The sequence below is a fragment of the Polypterus senegalus genome, chromosome 1 (genome assembly GCF_016835505.1).
Source record: "Polypterus senegalus isolate Bchr_013 chromosome 1, ASM1683550v1, whole genome shotgun sequence".
Classification (NCBI taxonomy): Eukaryota; Metazoa; Chordata; class Cladistia; order Polypteriformes; family Polypteridae; genus Polypterus; species Polypterus senegalus.
Genome location: NC_053154.1, coordinates 95,427,137 through 95,442,960, shown reverse-complemented (window position 1 = coordinate 95,442,960; position 15,824 = coordinate 95,427,137). Strand labels below are relative to the sequence as shown.

General features: G+C 36.8%; 1 protein-coding gene across 1 annotated transcript in view; it reads right to left on the bottom strand.

Annotated features, from left to right (window-relative positions):
• The window catches only part of luzp2 (leucine zipper protein 2), a 708,607-nt gene that overhangs the window by 280,562 nt on the left and 412,221 nt on the right, over nt 1-15,824 (bottom strand). The window contains exon 3 of the mRNA XM_039753635.1: nt 5,011-5,081. Coding sequence (XP_039609569.1) covers nt 5,011-5,081 — 71 coding nt within the window. The remainder of the gene's footprint in view (nt 1-5,010; nt 5,082-15,824) is intronic.

Genomic DNA, 15,824 nt, shown 5'->3' with positions numbered 1-15,824 from the left:
TAAAATGTCTCAGTGTCTGTCTATCTTTTATGTTTGTGTGTGTGTGCCCATGGATATGTGTGTCAGAATGTGCATCTGTGAACAAAATAACTCAATAACTAATCACACAGTTCAAATGAAACTTGGCACTGTAAAATACTAGTTGCTTATTCATTTTAAATACATTTGATCCAGTGGATGTTTATTTCTTAAAGGGATAACTACATAATGTGATGTTTCAAAAAATAATATGACCCACATATCAGATATTTTACTTACTACTAAGTTTTTACCAATAAATATCTGCTATTGCTGGATGCCTGGGGATTTGTTTCATCTGAAGTTAAGAAAATTATTATTTACTCCTCTCAGGATTGTGACCTTGATAATTCTTACAACTACTTTGTCTAGAAGTAAGTACCTTGGCAAAGTTATCCATGGCAAATTGGCCAGACAAACAGCACTTCTTTAAATGATATACTCAATTAAATCAAAGGTAACCACATCAAGATTAGGAGCCCTCAATGTAAAGTGGGAGTGACACTCTCTTAGGAGTGACTACTTTATGTCTCCTTTGGGGATGACGTCATTCCTCACTTCTGGAAGGGCTTCTCCTGCAGAAACGCAGATTCTGAAATGACTATTTTTTATTAAATTGATGTGGAAACAAAAGCATTATAAAAGACAACACATCAATTAAACAAATGCAAATATCATACGAAATACAATAAACAGCAATGCAGATTGAGAACCCCCTCTATAATAGTTTTTTTATATGTGATCAATCAGTAAGTAGAATAAAAAAGCTAAGCACAGACTTGGCATGTTTACTAAAGAATTATACAGTATAAATTAGTTATTTTAAAATTCTGAATGTTTTAAACAAATATTAAAGAGAATTTGATTTCTTTCCAATTTGGGATAATATTGAACATTGCATAGTATAAGTAGTGTGTTATAGTATATTACACCAAAATTGTTCATACTGTATGACACTTTTATCCCATTTGATATTACTATAAGTATTTCTGTTAAGAAATTAAGAGTAACTTAAAATCCAAGGCTATCTGAGAATGGACTATGTTGAACAAAGGATTTGTGGCCAGAAGGTTGTTGGTGCCATACATGGTGGCAACCCTAGGACCTGCTGTTGGACACTATCGGGGTTGTGGACCGTTGTCCAGTTTGCTTTGACACTGCAAACAAGCTCATCATTCATTGACAATAAAGTTCAACTAAACTGTACATTCTCTTTGAAATGCAGTTTCTGGGTCAAATGATATTTAGAGATGTCTCAGACATTCACCGTTTACTGCAGTTGATCAGTCATAACTCACCATAATTAATAGAATTATAGTCAATAGGTTTCAGATTTAAGTGCACTCATTAAATCAATGGCAAAATATCCACATCTTTCTTTATAGCCATTGTAAGCACTAGGCTGGCTCATTGTCTGGCCTTAACTTATACTCCTCGTATAGCAGCACCACTATTGCACAGGGTGATTATATTAACAAAGAGTAACTGAACCTTGTTCTCCAAAAAATAAAACTGGAAACCCATCTATAATCTAAGGACACGAAGGTGCACAAGCAAGAGAGACCTATGTAAAGCAACATATTCATCTTTCTGTTGGTACAGCCAACAGCAATGCAGCAGATGTAATTTTTACGCTAGCAAAAGAGATCTCAAACACAATTGAGAAAAGAAATTATGGTGAGAATGTCCTGCAGCAGAAAACTTGTGGGCATTGTACCAGAATTGACCAATTGAACTGAGTTTAGTTTTACTTGTCATCCCATGGTGCAACATGGTGACAGTGGTAGCACTGCTTGCATCAGGGAAACTGGACTTTGCATATTCTCCCCATGTCCGGGTGGGTTTCATCTGGGTTTTTCAGTTTCTTCCCACAGTGCATAGACATGCATGTTAGGTAGTTTGGCACTGTTAAATTGACTCTGGAGTGTGTGTGTGTATTTGCTTGAGTTCGACTCCTGTCAAGAGATTGTTCCTGCCTTGCGTTCGACGCTTGCAAGGAGAGATTCCTTCTTCCCAGCAACCCTGCTTTAGATAAGTGGGTTGAAAGATGAGTTGATGGGGGAATAGTTACTTCACATTCCCATCCTCACCTATAGTCATAAGCTCCAGGTATTGATATAATGAATGAAATTAGAAGTACAAATGAAGGGATTTCACTAACTCTCTTTGTAATAGGATGAGGAGTTCAGCACATTGGTGTAGATCCATTCCCTGTCCAGACAAAGATGAGTTGATTGGGGTGGTTTGGGCATATATTCAGAATCCTCCCACAGGGAGTGCGAATGGCATAGCCCACTGGGAACAGATCCAGAACATGCCAGAAGGATTATATCTCTCAAATGCCTGGAAGCATAATGGAATTCCATGGGAGGTGTTGCTTTAAGAAATTGCTGAGGATATGATGGGTTAGTCAGCCCAGCTCAGTGCATTGTTACCTTGACCCTCATTGGGATAAGCAGAAAAGAGATGATGATTATATTTTTGTTCATTTAGTATTTTTGAATTGAGTAAGTAAGAACAAATGTCAACCTTGAAAGTATTTACTTTGCTTAATCAGACACTTGGAATGATAGTGCATGATTGTGATTTTCTCTCATACTTTTGGACAAATATGTAATCTTTGCATTTACTTACTGTATGTATAAAAATATGTGTAGCATCAGGTTTGCACAATCCAGGAAGTTTAAACTGTGTGTTTCAATCTTTTTTGTCATAGTTTCTTTTTATGTAATGGATGTATTATCACCACTGGAAATATTCACTCAAACACATAATTCTACTGGGTTAAACACAAAATGATCATATTGGATCCATTATGGTAAGAAGAATAAGCAGCCTTTTATGTTCTTTCTAATTCTGCTGACTTTGTGACCACTTGCACAGTTTCAATTCTTCACATTGATTAATACTTGTAAATGATGGTAAAAAAGTAAAATTCAAATATCCAGTAAACGGCTCTTCCAAAAAAGACTGACTTGCTCATGTGCATGTGGCTGAAATAGAGATGTTAATTCCAGTTCCAAGAAGTTGTTACAGTGAGCTTAGAGTGATAAAAATTTTGCCCTTACTATATAACTCCAGTAGCTAACACCATAAAATAGATGATTTCACCAGGTTTCCTGGGCAAATCACCACAATGACAATAAAATGTGACTGGCTAGAAGAAGTTGTTTATCAGGCTACCATAGGTGAGTCTGGAAAAGTTTAATGCTCCACTTGTAATTTGGTGCTGTGTTTAAATCTAGTTAGATTAGTTTTGGTTAACCTTTCATTTGGATTACCAATTACCCCTATCTTCTACTACAGTCCCCTCAATCAAGAACTGATTGTATAAATGACTGCATATAATATATCATTTGATACTTTTTCACCTACAGTGAAACAAAAAAACTACATATTAACTGGTAAATATAGGTTTCAAACCTACAAAAGGGAAGTCAAATTTTAATTTCTAAACCTAGCTTTTAGCAAATCACACTAATACAGCCAGCATTTACATGTAGCCAGAACGCAGAACAAATGCCACAGTAATACACTACAAAAGTGAATCTCGCCATTCAGCAATTGAAAATAAATATGCAGTTTGTACAAGTATAATAAATATAATTTGTTTGTAAAAGCTTTTTATTGCTATGTGGATAACAAGCATGCCCTTGAAAACATACTGTATAAACTAAATGATACAGAATAAAAATGGTTTAATATGACAATAAAACATATAGTAGAACAAGAACCTAAAATTACACTTAATTTAAGGCAAGCAATTTAATTATTAATTTCATTTAACAATTAAGGTCAAGTGGTGCCCAAGCAGGCAATGAAGAACTGCGTGCTTGATAAGTAATTAGGACACAGGAAATGCAAAAATGAATGAATGTATTCTTGAAAGTCTACACAATCTAGCTGATTAAAACTGAGTATTTCTGAATAATGCTGGGAACACTTTGAGAGCTCAACTAGAAGGCTGAATTTTTATTACTGTATTCTGTCACCTCGATACTGACAACATGACGAACATTTCTTTTTGTTATTTATTTTGTCTCAGTTAAAATGAAAACAGTATATTTACATCAGCAAAGCATCTTATGGTGCCTCTGCAGTGTGTTCTGCAATAATGTTAAATGATTGGGGTGATACTAAATAAAACATTTTGGCTTAGTTTCCAATAGCCCTATAATATGCGTCTTACCTTTCTGTATATCATTTAGCTGAGCGGTATTTGCCCACTGATTTGCATTTGAATTCTCTTTACTGATTGCCTACAATAGCTCATCAACTGAGCTGAATAATAATTTGTGTTCAGTTGCAACGTTAAATATGATATAAGACAGAGTAAACTTTATCTTCTGGAAAATGTCTTAAATGTCAGTGAGCAAAAAATAACCAATTTTAACCTGGCAACTGTAAATCAAGAAAATATTCAGTAACATAGGCTGATTTATTTTTTATGTATATTTTGTAACTTTTTCACAAGCAGTACGTTTGATAGGTGGTAATTGTAACCAAAGTTATATTTTTTCCTCCCAATATCTGTTACTTAGGATTTGATGTTTGGCAGACTAACATGAACATATTTGTTTATAAATGATTTTCTTTTTTAACTGAAAAGGAGTTGTTACTTCGTTAGTGAAATGGAAGAACCCCTGAGCTCTTCAATATCATGCACCTCATTTAAGTTTCTCACTCAAGGTTAATTCTAAACTTACAGAAGTACAAAGTCGCTAAACAAGGATTTGATTTGGAAAAAGGAAGCGGCACCTTATTAATGGAATTAGTCAATAAATGTCTATACCCGTGTTTGACCCTCAAGATTTAAAAGAGAAACCATGTCCTCTGTTTGACAAGAAAGTTGACAAAGGCAATCTGTGTTTGGATAAGTTTTATAAAAGTCTTAAAAAAAAGTAAGATAAAACATTTTGGCAGGGACTTTTATGGGATTTTTGATCAACATGGCATTACATGGGTACCCACCACACATCGCATCATATTCACCTCTGTTTCTGGCTGAGCTCCAGAATCCTTTGAACATCCTTCTTTGCGACAGCTTCATCATTTTTGAGTAACTAGATCAAAACAAAATAAAAATAGTTGGTTATTCTTTTTTCCTTCGTTCCAAAAACTTCTCTCATCAAAGTCTACAATGTGGCAGATTATCAAGCAATTCTAGAGCCTGCCACAAAGTGTTTTGTGGATTATTTATGATGTGCCTCTTATGATCTTAGTTTATAGCTGCAGTTCTAATTAGAACATTTATGCTCAAATTTGATTTACACTGAGATAAAAATGAATCATCACATTTTTATTCTACAGCATATAGAATCTTTCAATGTGACTGAAGCTGGAAAGAGATTTAGGAAACAATTAAAAAAAAAAGTAAGAGTGAAATATTCATAGTAACAAGTATAAAAAATTAAAAACAGCAGCAAAGCAAAAGTATACAGTCCTTAGGAAAATGATTTATGTTTATGTTCCAATTGACATTATAACAACAAAGAATACACAGGTATAAAGTGACTTCTCTTGTCAACAATAGTCTTAAATACAAACACAAGTAACAATAATTGATGTCAGTATCAATCATATCCAAATCGCTGCGTTTTTTTTCTTTTATTAACGTTTCAACTAAATATCACCACTAATGCAGCTAATTCAACAGACTGAAAATGCATTGCAGTTTTTTTTTGTTTTTATATGATGCATAGGACACTTTACACACTGAAGCTGTAAAAAAATCAAATGTACATCAACTTGTTCCAAATTGAAGCATAATGTTCTCAAACCCATATAATCCACACCAGGGCTACGAGGATCATTTCTTTAAATATGAATTGGTCAGTTATTCTCTTTCTGTTTTTCCTATGAGCATTGAGTATAGACAGCTATATCTGACAACACTTGTCAATGTACTTGTGAAATACAAGTACTTCAGAGAATTCTGTGTTGTCCCAGTACAACTTGTAACTCAGGAAACTGTAACTATATGCTATTAAATAATCTTAGTTTTTAATAAACCCAAATCCTGAAACTCCCTTTAATGCCATGGCAGCAAGTTATCTCATTGATTGACAATACATTGATAAAAGACCTACAGATGAAACAATATTGGCATATTTTAAAATGATTGAGTTCAATGTGACCTGATCATTTCTTCTTTTGATTTCTCAGTCAAACAGGAGGATCACATAGCGTACAGAATTTTTTTTCACACTTTTAACATAGATGGGTTTGGAGAAAGACATCAGCATTTTCATTAAGCACAGCATGATGGCTAATGAACCAAATTACCATGAAGAAAAATATGCTGCCTCATATACAGTATGTTTGGAAATATGACAATGTCAACAGATTTATGACAAGTAATTTTAATATTTGTAGAAAAAGCTATGTGTAAATAGAGGCACTGATGTCTGAGGAAAAATGACAAGTCCAGTCCTGGAGCCCACTGTGCCTTTTGTCCCAGCCAATCAATACATCACTTTACCTCTAACTGATCTCATTGTTTAATTAGTTGATCTTTTTTCTTATTCTTAATCTTCCATTCAGAAAAATGCTGTGAAATTTAAGTTATGTGAAATTTAAAATATTTGTATTTTTGCCATATATTTGTTGTTTTCCTATTAGTGTACCGTTTTCTGTGGTGTTTCCCCACTTCATTTTATTCTAATAATGACAATCGACAATAAGTGGAGTAGACACCAAGGCAAATGACACTGAATTCACTGAATAACACCTTACATAACAAAGACAGCTATAAAAGTGGAATGAAATCATGATAATGATGAGGAGGAAAACCTTACAAAACCAAGATTAAAAAAACAAAAATGATCCCATGTACTCTACATAAATGTTTGCTACATTCCAGCAAAAATTTAGCAAAACTAATTTTGCTATTTCTTACAGAAATTGGGAAACAGCAGCTTGCTTAATCAAGTTAGGAGTCCAATTAAATGCAGAAGTTTGTTGGGATGACAACCTGCAGCCACAGGACTGAATTTCAGACTGGTATTTGGGTTTGAGATGGTATTATGGGGACAGGGATGGGTTTAGAAATCATATTTAGGAGAAGGTAAGGTCAAAAGTTTACAAAGAAAAGTATAAAACTCTCTTTATTAAAAACATTTTTGCTACTGATGACTTTAAAAGTGTATACAATAAAGGGGGCATTTTACTGCCGTCCTACTGAAAACAAAATTTATGACAAAAAATTGACTGCCTCATACCCACCAAGTAGAAAATTATCTGGAAAATTAGTAAAACTAATTTTTACCTGAAACTGTTCCTTATCATACAGATGGTGACATTTAATATGGAAGTGCTTGCACAACACGAAGAGCATCTCAATGAGCACTGAGATGACAAAAAACAGATCACAGTTGAAATGGCAGCTTCACAAAGCCATAGAAATGACTTTCCATATTTTTACATGCATACAAGTATGAAGCAAAGCAACCAAAGAATGTTTTAGCTAATGTAGGTGGCATCTGTTATCATTGAGATGACAATCACACCGCTGTAACATGCCAGTTTAATTATTGCCAAAAGACAGGACACACTGCCAGAAAGTGTGCAGTGTGCAGCCAACAAAAAAGAAAACCATCTTTATTTTAAACAGCGCTTTTTTCAGAATACACAGGCAGAAGTGCATAGTAAATATGACTACAGATTAAGGTAAAAAGAAAAATAGAAGTGAATAATATACTGTATTCAATTATTCAATGCATAATACTGTAAATTACAAACATATTATTGACATTTATGAATTACCAACAAATTATCAAATGTGTGTTTGATGATGTTATCAAGCAGCAAAATGTAAGCAAAATAAAAATTAAAGTAAAACAGAAAAACAAAAATTCTTTCCTTAAGCCTGTTGTATCAGCCACTACAGTCACTTTATTTTCAAGTTGCAGAATGCAATAAAATCTTCAGCAACAAGTCATAATCAGTAAGAATTTTCACAATCAAGTAATCATTAGCTAGAGGAATACCTACTGTAGATTTTAAAATCAAAGAAAGTTGGCCTCAAAATCAGGAAATTCAAATTATGAACCACAGTGTCTTAACAATGAAGAAATACGGAAAGACAAAAAGCAGATGTTCTACTGTGAGAGCAAGAATATAAAGCAGTACTTCTGTTTACTTTACATTTGTGAAGATGAAAATGGCTTCAGTTCTTTTTAAATTTGATGATTTTAAAGATTTTAACTCTTTAAAAGTAGTTTCACCTTATTCCTTCTCTAATAAAAACACTGATGTTTATATAATAATACAGATGTGTCTTTTTCTACTAGAGACTGCCAAAAATGCTAAAAAGTACCTTTGAATACTAGAATGATAATATCATGCCCAAAAGAAGACAAAGTGCAGTTCAAAAGGATGAAAAAATACAAACAAGTTGAAAAGAAAGCAATAGGAAGACAAATTACAGAAGCTATCCAAACAAATGTCTTCAGGCAGGTGGACGGTTTCCAGATTACTAAAATAACCCTATCAAAAGAACCCAAAATGTGAAAGTCTCAAAGACAAAACTTTTCTGAGAATCCCTAACCAAAATCATTACACAGAAGGTCAGTAATTATTAGTTAATCCAAAAAACTGGACACAGACTGCTACATGTTGTCTTCTTAAAAAGGAAGGGTCTACTGACTGTGGCGGATGACAATCACTCTTGCCTAGCCAGGATGCCTTTCTAATAGAAGGACCAAGGGAAAGAACATACACGGGGCATTATCTCTCCCGCAGCGCTAGATGGCAACCCCTCCCGGTGTGCAGTGGTGCCTCAGATTCCCAGCTTATGGGGGTTGAAGTTCGACACAGCCCGTGGGTGCCACCAGGTAGTGCTGCAGGGGCTGCGGAGCCTTAATTTGTCGGACTTCTGCCTCACCTGAAGTGCTTCCAAACCACATTAATGGGCCATCAGAAGTACCTCCAAGTTACAGGATAAAAGAAGCCCGCTGCCACTGCTCCAATGGCTAGAGGAGGAGTGGAGGCAGAAGGAGAGACAGAGACACAGATGGAAAGAAAGACAAAGAAGAGAAAGGAATTGCTGTTTGCTATATTGTGCTTTGTATTGTGTGCTTGCAAGTGGGAAACGATTGGAAAGAGTTTCCCTCAACAGAATAAAAGCGTGTGTTGTGCTGAAACTTGTGTCTGCCTCTGTCTGTGCTGGGTATTGGGGACCTGGTGTGCCCCTCTGCAGGCCACAGACACAAAATGACATGTGACCTCTGTGTCACATGACCAGTAACAGATCTGTTGATGATAAATATTATGATCAAGGCCTTGCTGAAAACAACATGAACTGCTGGCAAATGTAGCAAACAAACTGCATGAAAATCAACCAAATAACAACATTATTAATAATCAAAATGTCAAAACCAAAAAATAAAATTCTGTAAGGCAAAATAATAATGACAGATTTATTCAACTTGTTAAATTATCATCTGCATTGTTACCTTGTTTAGATGTGATTATACTATGATAGAGTGCTACATGTAATGATTCACTTCCAGTAAATAAAGTAAATACGGCATTAACTATGGTACCAGAATGCTGAAGGTGAAAGGGTTCTGGAGTGGTTATGTAGAACAGCATATTTAAGAAGGAGGAAACTGAGCTTGTGATATATGAATGTTGTGGTGTAAGGAGCAAGATAGACTACTTATTGGGATGGAGAAAAAATGGGATAATCAGGTTCAACATAAGAAACTAGAAGGAACAAGACATAAGCTTTCACAGATAATGTCACAAATACACAAAAAAGCAATGAAGACAAGGAAAGCTGCAGGCCCACATAGAGTGATGTCAGAAATTTTGAAGATAGCAGAAAGTCGTGCAGTTGAAGGGATGTAAAAGGAGTTTGCTCAATATAGTTTACAAAGAAAATGTTGGTTCATTGGTGTGTGAATTATATTGGACAATCAAGGTTTTCAAGTGAGTAATGAAGGTAGTTGAAAGAGTGCTGGACAAGAGAATCAGGGATCAAGTGAATGCTATTGAAATCCAGTTTGGTTTTATGTCAGGGAAGGTAACAATTGATGTAATCCTCAATGTCAAGGCAAATACAGAAAAAGCACCAAGCGAAGGGAGTTAAAATTCAAAACACTAAAGAGTTCCATAAAATGTAGTCCTAAACAGTACCAAAAATGTCCACTAGAGGCACTACTGCTAAACCCCAGATATATAAGTGCAAACACAGAAACTTTATAAAAACAAAAGGATTTATTTTCTCAAAATGCTCTGTTGCACAAAAGATCCTATTTGGAACAAAATGGCTAAAAGAAATTGACTAAACAATAAGGCAATCCAAAGCAGACCCAGTCCCAAAACAGAATCCAATATTATGGTCAAAACACAAAGAAAAAGATCAAAAATCTAGAAAAGTAAAAAAGTATAAAGCACAGCAAAAGACACTCAAGACACTCATCAACTCCAGAGCGCTTTCACAATGAACTGCCTGGAAATGTGTGAGACCCTCCAGCTTTATAGGGCAGAGGGCAGTTCCTGGTGAAGATTGGCAGGTGGCCTCACCTCTTGGTGGACATCACCTCCTTGTTGTCTTGATAGGGCAAGTGAGAAAGTTGGGCCGCCTCCTGGTAGTCTCCATAAGGAAAACAAGAAGAGCAGAACTCCAGAAATTCACAAAATCAGTAAGAATAGCAAAGTACACCAGAACTCACCAACTCCAGACCAACTTCAGAACACATTCACAATGAAAAACCAGGAACTATGTGTTTCCTGCAGAGGCATTAGCTCTCTTGGAAATGTGTTCTTTTAATATTGTGGCTTATTAAATAATTAAACAATATCATAATATACCAGAAAAGGCGATATCCCTCCCATCGTGATTACGGCGGTACAAGAATCACATGAGACAAAATATCTTTTAGCTTACATTTACTGACGTTTTACGCGGTTACAGACGGGGAGGCATATGGACAGACTTTTATCCAGGTGGGAAATCTGGATCAACACAGTCAGCCATTTTCTCCGTCCCCACGCTGGGAGGTTTTTCGGCAACTCTTTGTGTCGACGCAGCCTCGAAGGGTCTGGTCACTGTCCAGACTTTTTATAATGTCTTGCTTCATTTGCTGGTCTTCTCTGTCTCCAAACAAGGGCTGAATTCCTCTTCCCCAAAATACAGACATATCATAGTGCTTACATGCCGATTCTCATTCTCCCAATAAGGAAAGGAGATTTGTGCTGATAGAGGACAGAAATACCCTAACCTGTGTTTAAGCTGACTATACAAGCCTCCAGTTGTCTTAGGCTATCTAATCCAATGCTTGGCTAGCACTTCTAACTGCTGAGCCCCTGTGTGCCAAAGTTAACATGCACATGTGAATAAAACTCATAACAGTATTGTCCAGATATAGTGACATAAAGAAAAATGTAGTATAACACTATGGGAGACTATTTGGTTTTATGGGGCGGTAAGCATTTCCTGACAGTGACTGGCAGTTCCCACAAAACACATGAAACATTACACAGGCAAAACAAAAATATAGCAGATAATTAACAAAAGTGACATTAGCATAAAAATGGCTCAACAAAGGACAAAAAGAACATAAAATATGGATTTGAAACTAAGCCAGGGAGGAACTCTGGCTGAACTATAACAAAGGGAAAGAAACTGCATCATGTATTTGTAGCTCTGGGAAAGGAGTTTGTCAGGGTGCTGTGAGAAGCAGTGAGGTGGTCATTAAGAAAGTTAGGTGTGGATGAATAGTGTCTGCAGTGAAGTAAAATGTAAGAGAAACACAAACAGTGGTCAGGACAGCAGATGTGGTAGTAGGAGTTTTGAGGTTAAAGTGCGGCTGCACCAGGGTACTCTTCTGAGTTCATTTCTTGTGAATGAAGTGGTGCTCAGAGAAGTGTGAAGCATTGCCATGGAGGGTCTTGTAAGCTTATGTTTTTCTATTTGTGGCAAGTAATGAATAGGACCCTAAGGAGAAGACGCCGAAATGGAAAGTGAGAGGAAATGAAAGGCCTTAAAAACTAAGGTGATGGTTGGAGACAAAAGTTCAGGAGGGGAGGCTGGGGGAGGCCGTGCATGGCCACACAATGTGTGAAGTAGAGATGTTGAGAGAAAATGAATCCAATACGTGGGTTGATGGAAGTGGGAGAATAACAGATGTAGTATGCAGACAGTGAGTGTGATCTTTACTTGTGCAAATTGCATGAGAGGGTTGGAGAATGATGATACAGTAAGAACAATTTCAAGTATTGGCAATGAAGTTGTTTAGGAGAAAGTAGTAAGTAGTAAGTTCTGCTACTTAGGTGACATGTTGAGTGCAGACTGAGGTGTGGGCACAATACTGACAACAAACATTAGAGGTGTGTTTTATAAGACATTCTGGGAGAGCTTCCCATTCTGATTTGTAAGAAGCTTATGAAAACTACCTCAGAGGGAGGATGAAGAAGGTATGGTTGGATATGGTGTCAGATAATATGAAAAGAATGGGTCTCACAACAAAGTATGGCAAGGAATGCCGGGAGTGAAGGATGCTGATTTGGGGGAGCAACTGGCTAAGCCTGGAAAAAGGCAGGTGATGAAGATAGAAAATAAAGGGGAAAGTTGAAGACATTCTAGCTAAATAACTGATAAGTCCAGTGGAAGATGTGCAATGTATTATGTGAGGCAACTATTACTTTAAAATTCTCTCTATGTAGGACATACTACTACAGTATCTATTAGGCAGCTGTTAAAATATATGTGTGTGCTATTTAACTTTAACCTTTTCACATTATGCAACTTTTACAACGATTATCATCTGTAGTCTTCATCGACATAATTTTAGAGAGTGAGGGGCCTTCAGCAGCACACTCCCATGAAACCTGTTGTGTCATGTAACATGCCCAGCGACTCACTCCAATTAGTCTGTGACTCACTCCGATAGAATCAGACAGGTTTGATTTTGTCTTTAGTTGTAGGGATGGGTCCTGTGTGCATGAGAGCTGATAAGCAAAGAATACTCATCCGGAGTGCAATGCATATAATACATATAATTCAGTGACAAGTAATAAGAAACATGGGTGTTTTGGACCTCACAAATAACAAAGAAGCTTGCATGTCTGAAATCTCGTGGTTTATATTTAAAATAAAGAAAAAAAGGGCAGAGACTGCAGCTGTACCCACCACACCTGTTAACCCTTTGTACAGCACCAGCTTCAATAGGCAGCAGAGTACTGGCTATCAAAAAAAGGGGCGCGCAAGACTGTGCTGGAAGGTGAGCATGCGATTGGCAGTTGTGACATGCCCAGTGATTTTCAGTCACGTAATTGACAAAGACCGGTGACAAGATCAGCAACTGCCATCTGCAAATCTGTCATACCCCACAGCTAAAAATCACATAATGTAACATCAGCTTTAGTAGTGTGTACAGTGAAGTAATTCAATAAAGAAGAAAGTCCTCTTTTACATCCCCTGTTGTTTGCTATGTCATTCAACACAGATACACAAACAGCATTGTTCTCTTTTTGAATGTGTTGGTATTCAGGACAAAATAAAAAAATAAAGGCAGCACAGCCTTCAGTAGTCAAGATACTTGAACATCCACAGAAAAACATTTTTAAAAACTTTAGTGTGCAATTAAATTTTAAACATTCAGTGTTAATATGAATTCATAACACTAGTTAACATACATGTGAGGAGCACAGACAGCAAATGAAAAATGTTCTCTTTGGGAAAATTGAAAAATAATTTAAGAAACATTTTTCTCTATATAAAAATAAAAGTATTTCAAAGAAGCCTCATTTAACATAAAATACATGTATATTTGCCACATTTACTCTCATCAAGCAAATATGATCTCAAATAAAAGCACTGTCTGCCATTCAGTGCTGAAAAGACACAGCACAGCTCATAAGAGAAAAAAATCATTTCTAAATGAGCTTCATTGTTTGCTCTTATGTCTTTTGCTGTGCTTTGAAAAGCCATGAAGTGACAAAAAGTTTATGTTTTGAAGAATAACAGGAGCAACAGAATATGTCCTTGTTTGTAATTAAAGGCAACTGCTCCTTTCAGAATGTCATTTTAATTTAAACCTGTACAATCAACCTCTGTTTTTAAATTAATGTGCACCGGCTGATACTAAAATGAAGCATCAAAAACTCAAAGAAAAATAAGCAAGCATCAAAATAAAGGCATATGCGTCTAGATATTAAATTCTACAGATTTTACGATAAAGCCATAAACACTGTAAAAACAGCATTCAGTATCCTTGACTAAGTTTGCCAAAGTTTCTGTAAACAGACTTGATGACACCTTAGGGTTTTAACAGTTTTTCAGCAGGACTAGTAAAATCCCATAATTTTTGTGGCACTTAGTCCACTTCCCCTTCAGGATGAAACTGCACTCAGTTCCTTGAGCTTATATTGCTTTCTCTGAGTGTTATGCTGTCTACTATGCAGCCCTAAAAAGATTTGCCACCAGACATATAATGTCATCTTATCTTGTAGTTGAACCTTACCTTTTGTTTGAAGAGCAACAAAGGTCATATACGTATGACACAGACTTCAGCTTGAATTTATAGACTTAAATGTTGATTATCTTCTATTATTACAGCATGAACACAAATCTGGGTAGCACAGTGATCAGTAGTTTGTCCTAGGAATCCAGCACCCACAATTTCAAGTTTGTGACTAGTCGTTGTATACATAAAGTTTGCATGTTCTTCCCAGTGGTTAAGTAACATAGAGCTCCGTGGCAGCATTTGTGTTTTTATTAAAAACAGTTCACTCCGGCTCTACATAGGTGTGCACACTACCATAGCTGGGTGGTTCCAGGGTGTTGAAAGGTGTGGTGGATGGCTGGGACACCCCTTCGCTGTATATTCAGGGGGAGCAGCCCTGTACTGTACAATACCTCCCCCTGGACACTAGATGGCCGCCCCCCTGAGTTGGAGCGGTGCCTCGGTTTCCCACAGGGCTCCATGGGAATTGGAGTTAGATGCAACCCTGTTGGGTCACGCAGGCGCCGCCAGGGGGTGCTGCAGCTGGGACTCCTGAGCCCCTATGGGCTGTATATTCGCCACACCCAGAAGAGAAGCTAGAACTTGGCAGTCAACCACCTGGAGGGTGGACTATAAAAGGGGCCAGCAGCCACCACTCAATGGCCAGAGTTGGGAGGAGGAGGATGAAGCTTGGAGGAGGAGTGGTGCCAAAAAGAGTGTTTTGTGCTTGTGTATTTACTTGGGATTGTGTAGTGCCTGTAGGGATCACGGGTAAGATGTGCCCCACAGTTGAGGAAAAATAAAAGTTCTTTGTTTTTACAAGTGCCTCGTCGGGTCAGGCGCCTATATAGTGCCTTTTACAAAGGGAAAAAATGAGAAGAACGGTCAGCCCAGCTGGTTTCCACATTAGTGCTCTGGTAATCATAATTATGGTGCCTTTGGTCTGATGTAGTAAAAAGGAAGATCAAGACAGCGAAAAATGAAAAAGAAAAAAGAAGAAAGGTTAATGGAAAAGAGCGAAAGAGAAGAAGAGTCACAATTGTGGCAGAGTGGCTGCTACAGTGAGCAGCTAAGCAATTGGGGAAGTGACCTTGGGTGTAATGAGCAGACAGTGTTTACAGGTCACGGTCACTTCTACTAAACACCCAACGAGCAGGAGCAACCAACCAATCCAAGTTACTCTTGCTAAATGGTGAGGGTTGTGCGTGTTAAATAATGCAGTTTGAAGTAAGGTACATTTTTGCCAAACCAACTGCACTGCCACCGATTACTAGGTGTTAGAGCTGTAATGTAAGTGAACCTTTTAATTTAAACAAGAGTAGCTTTTAATTATTTGTAAATGCACCATTGTTA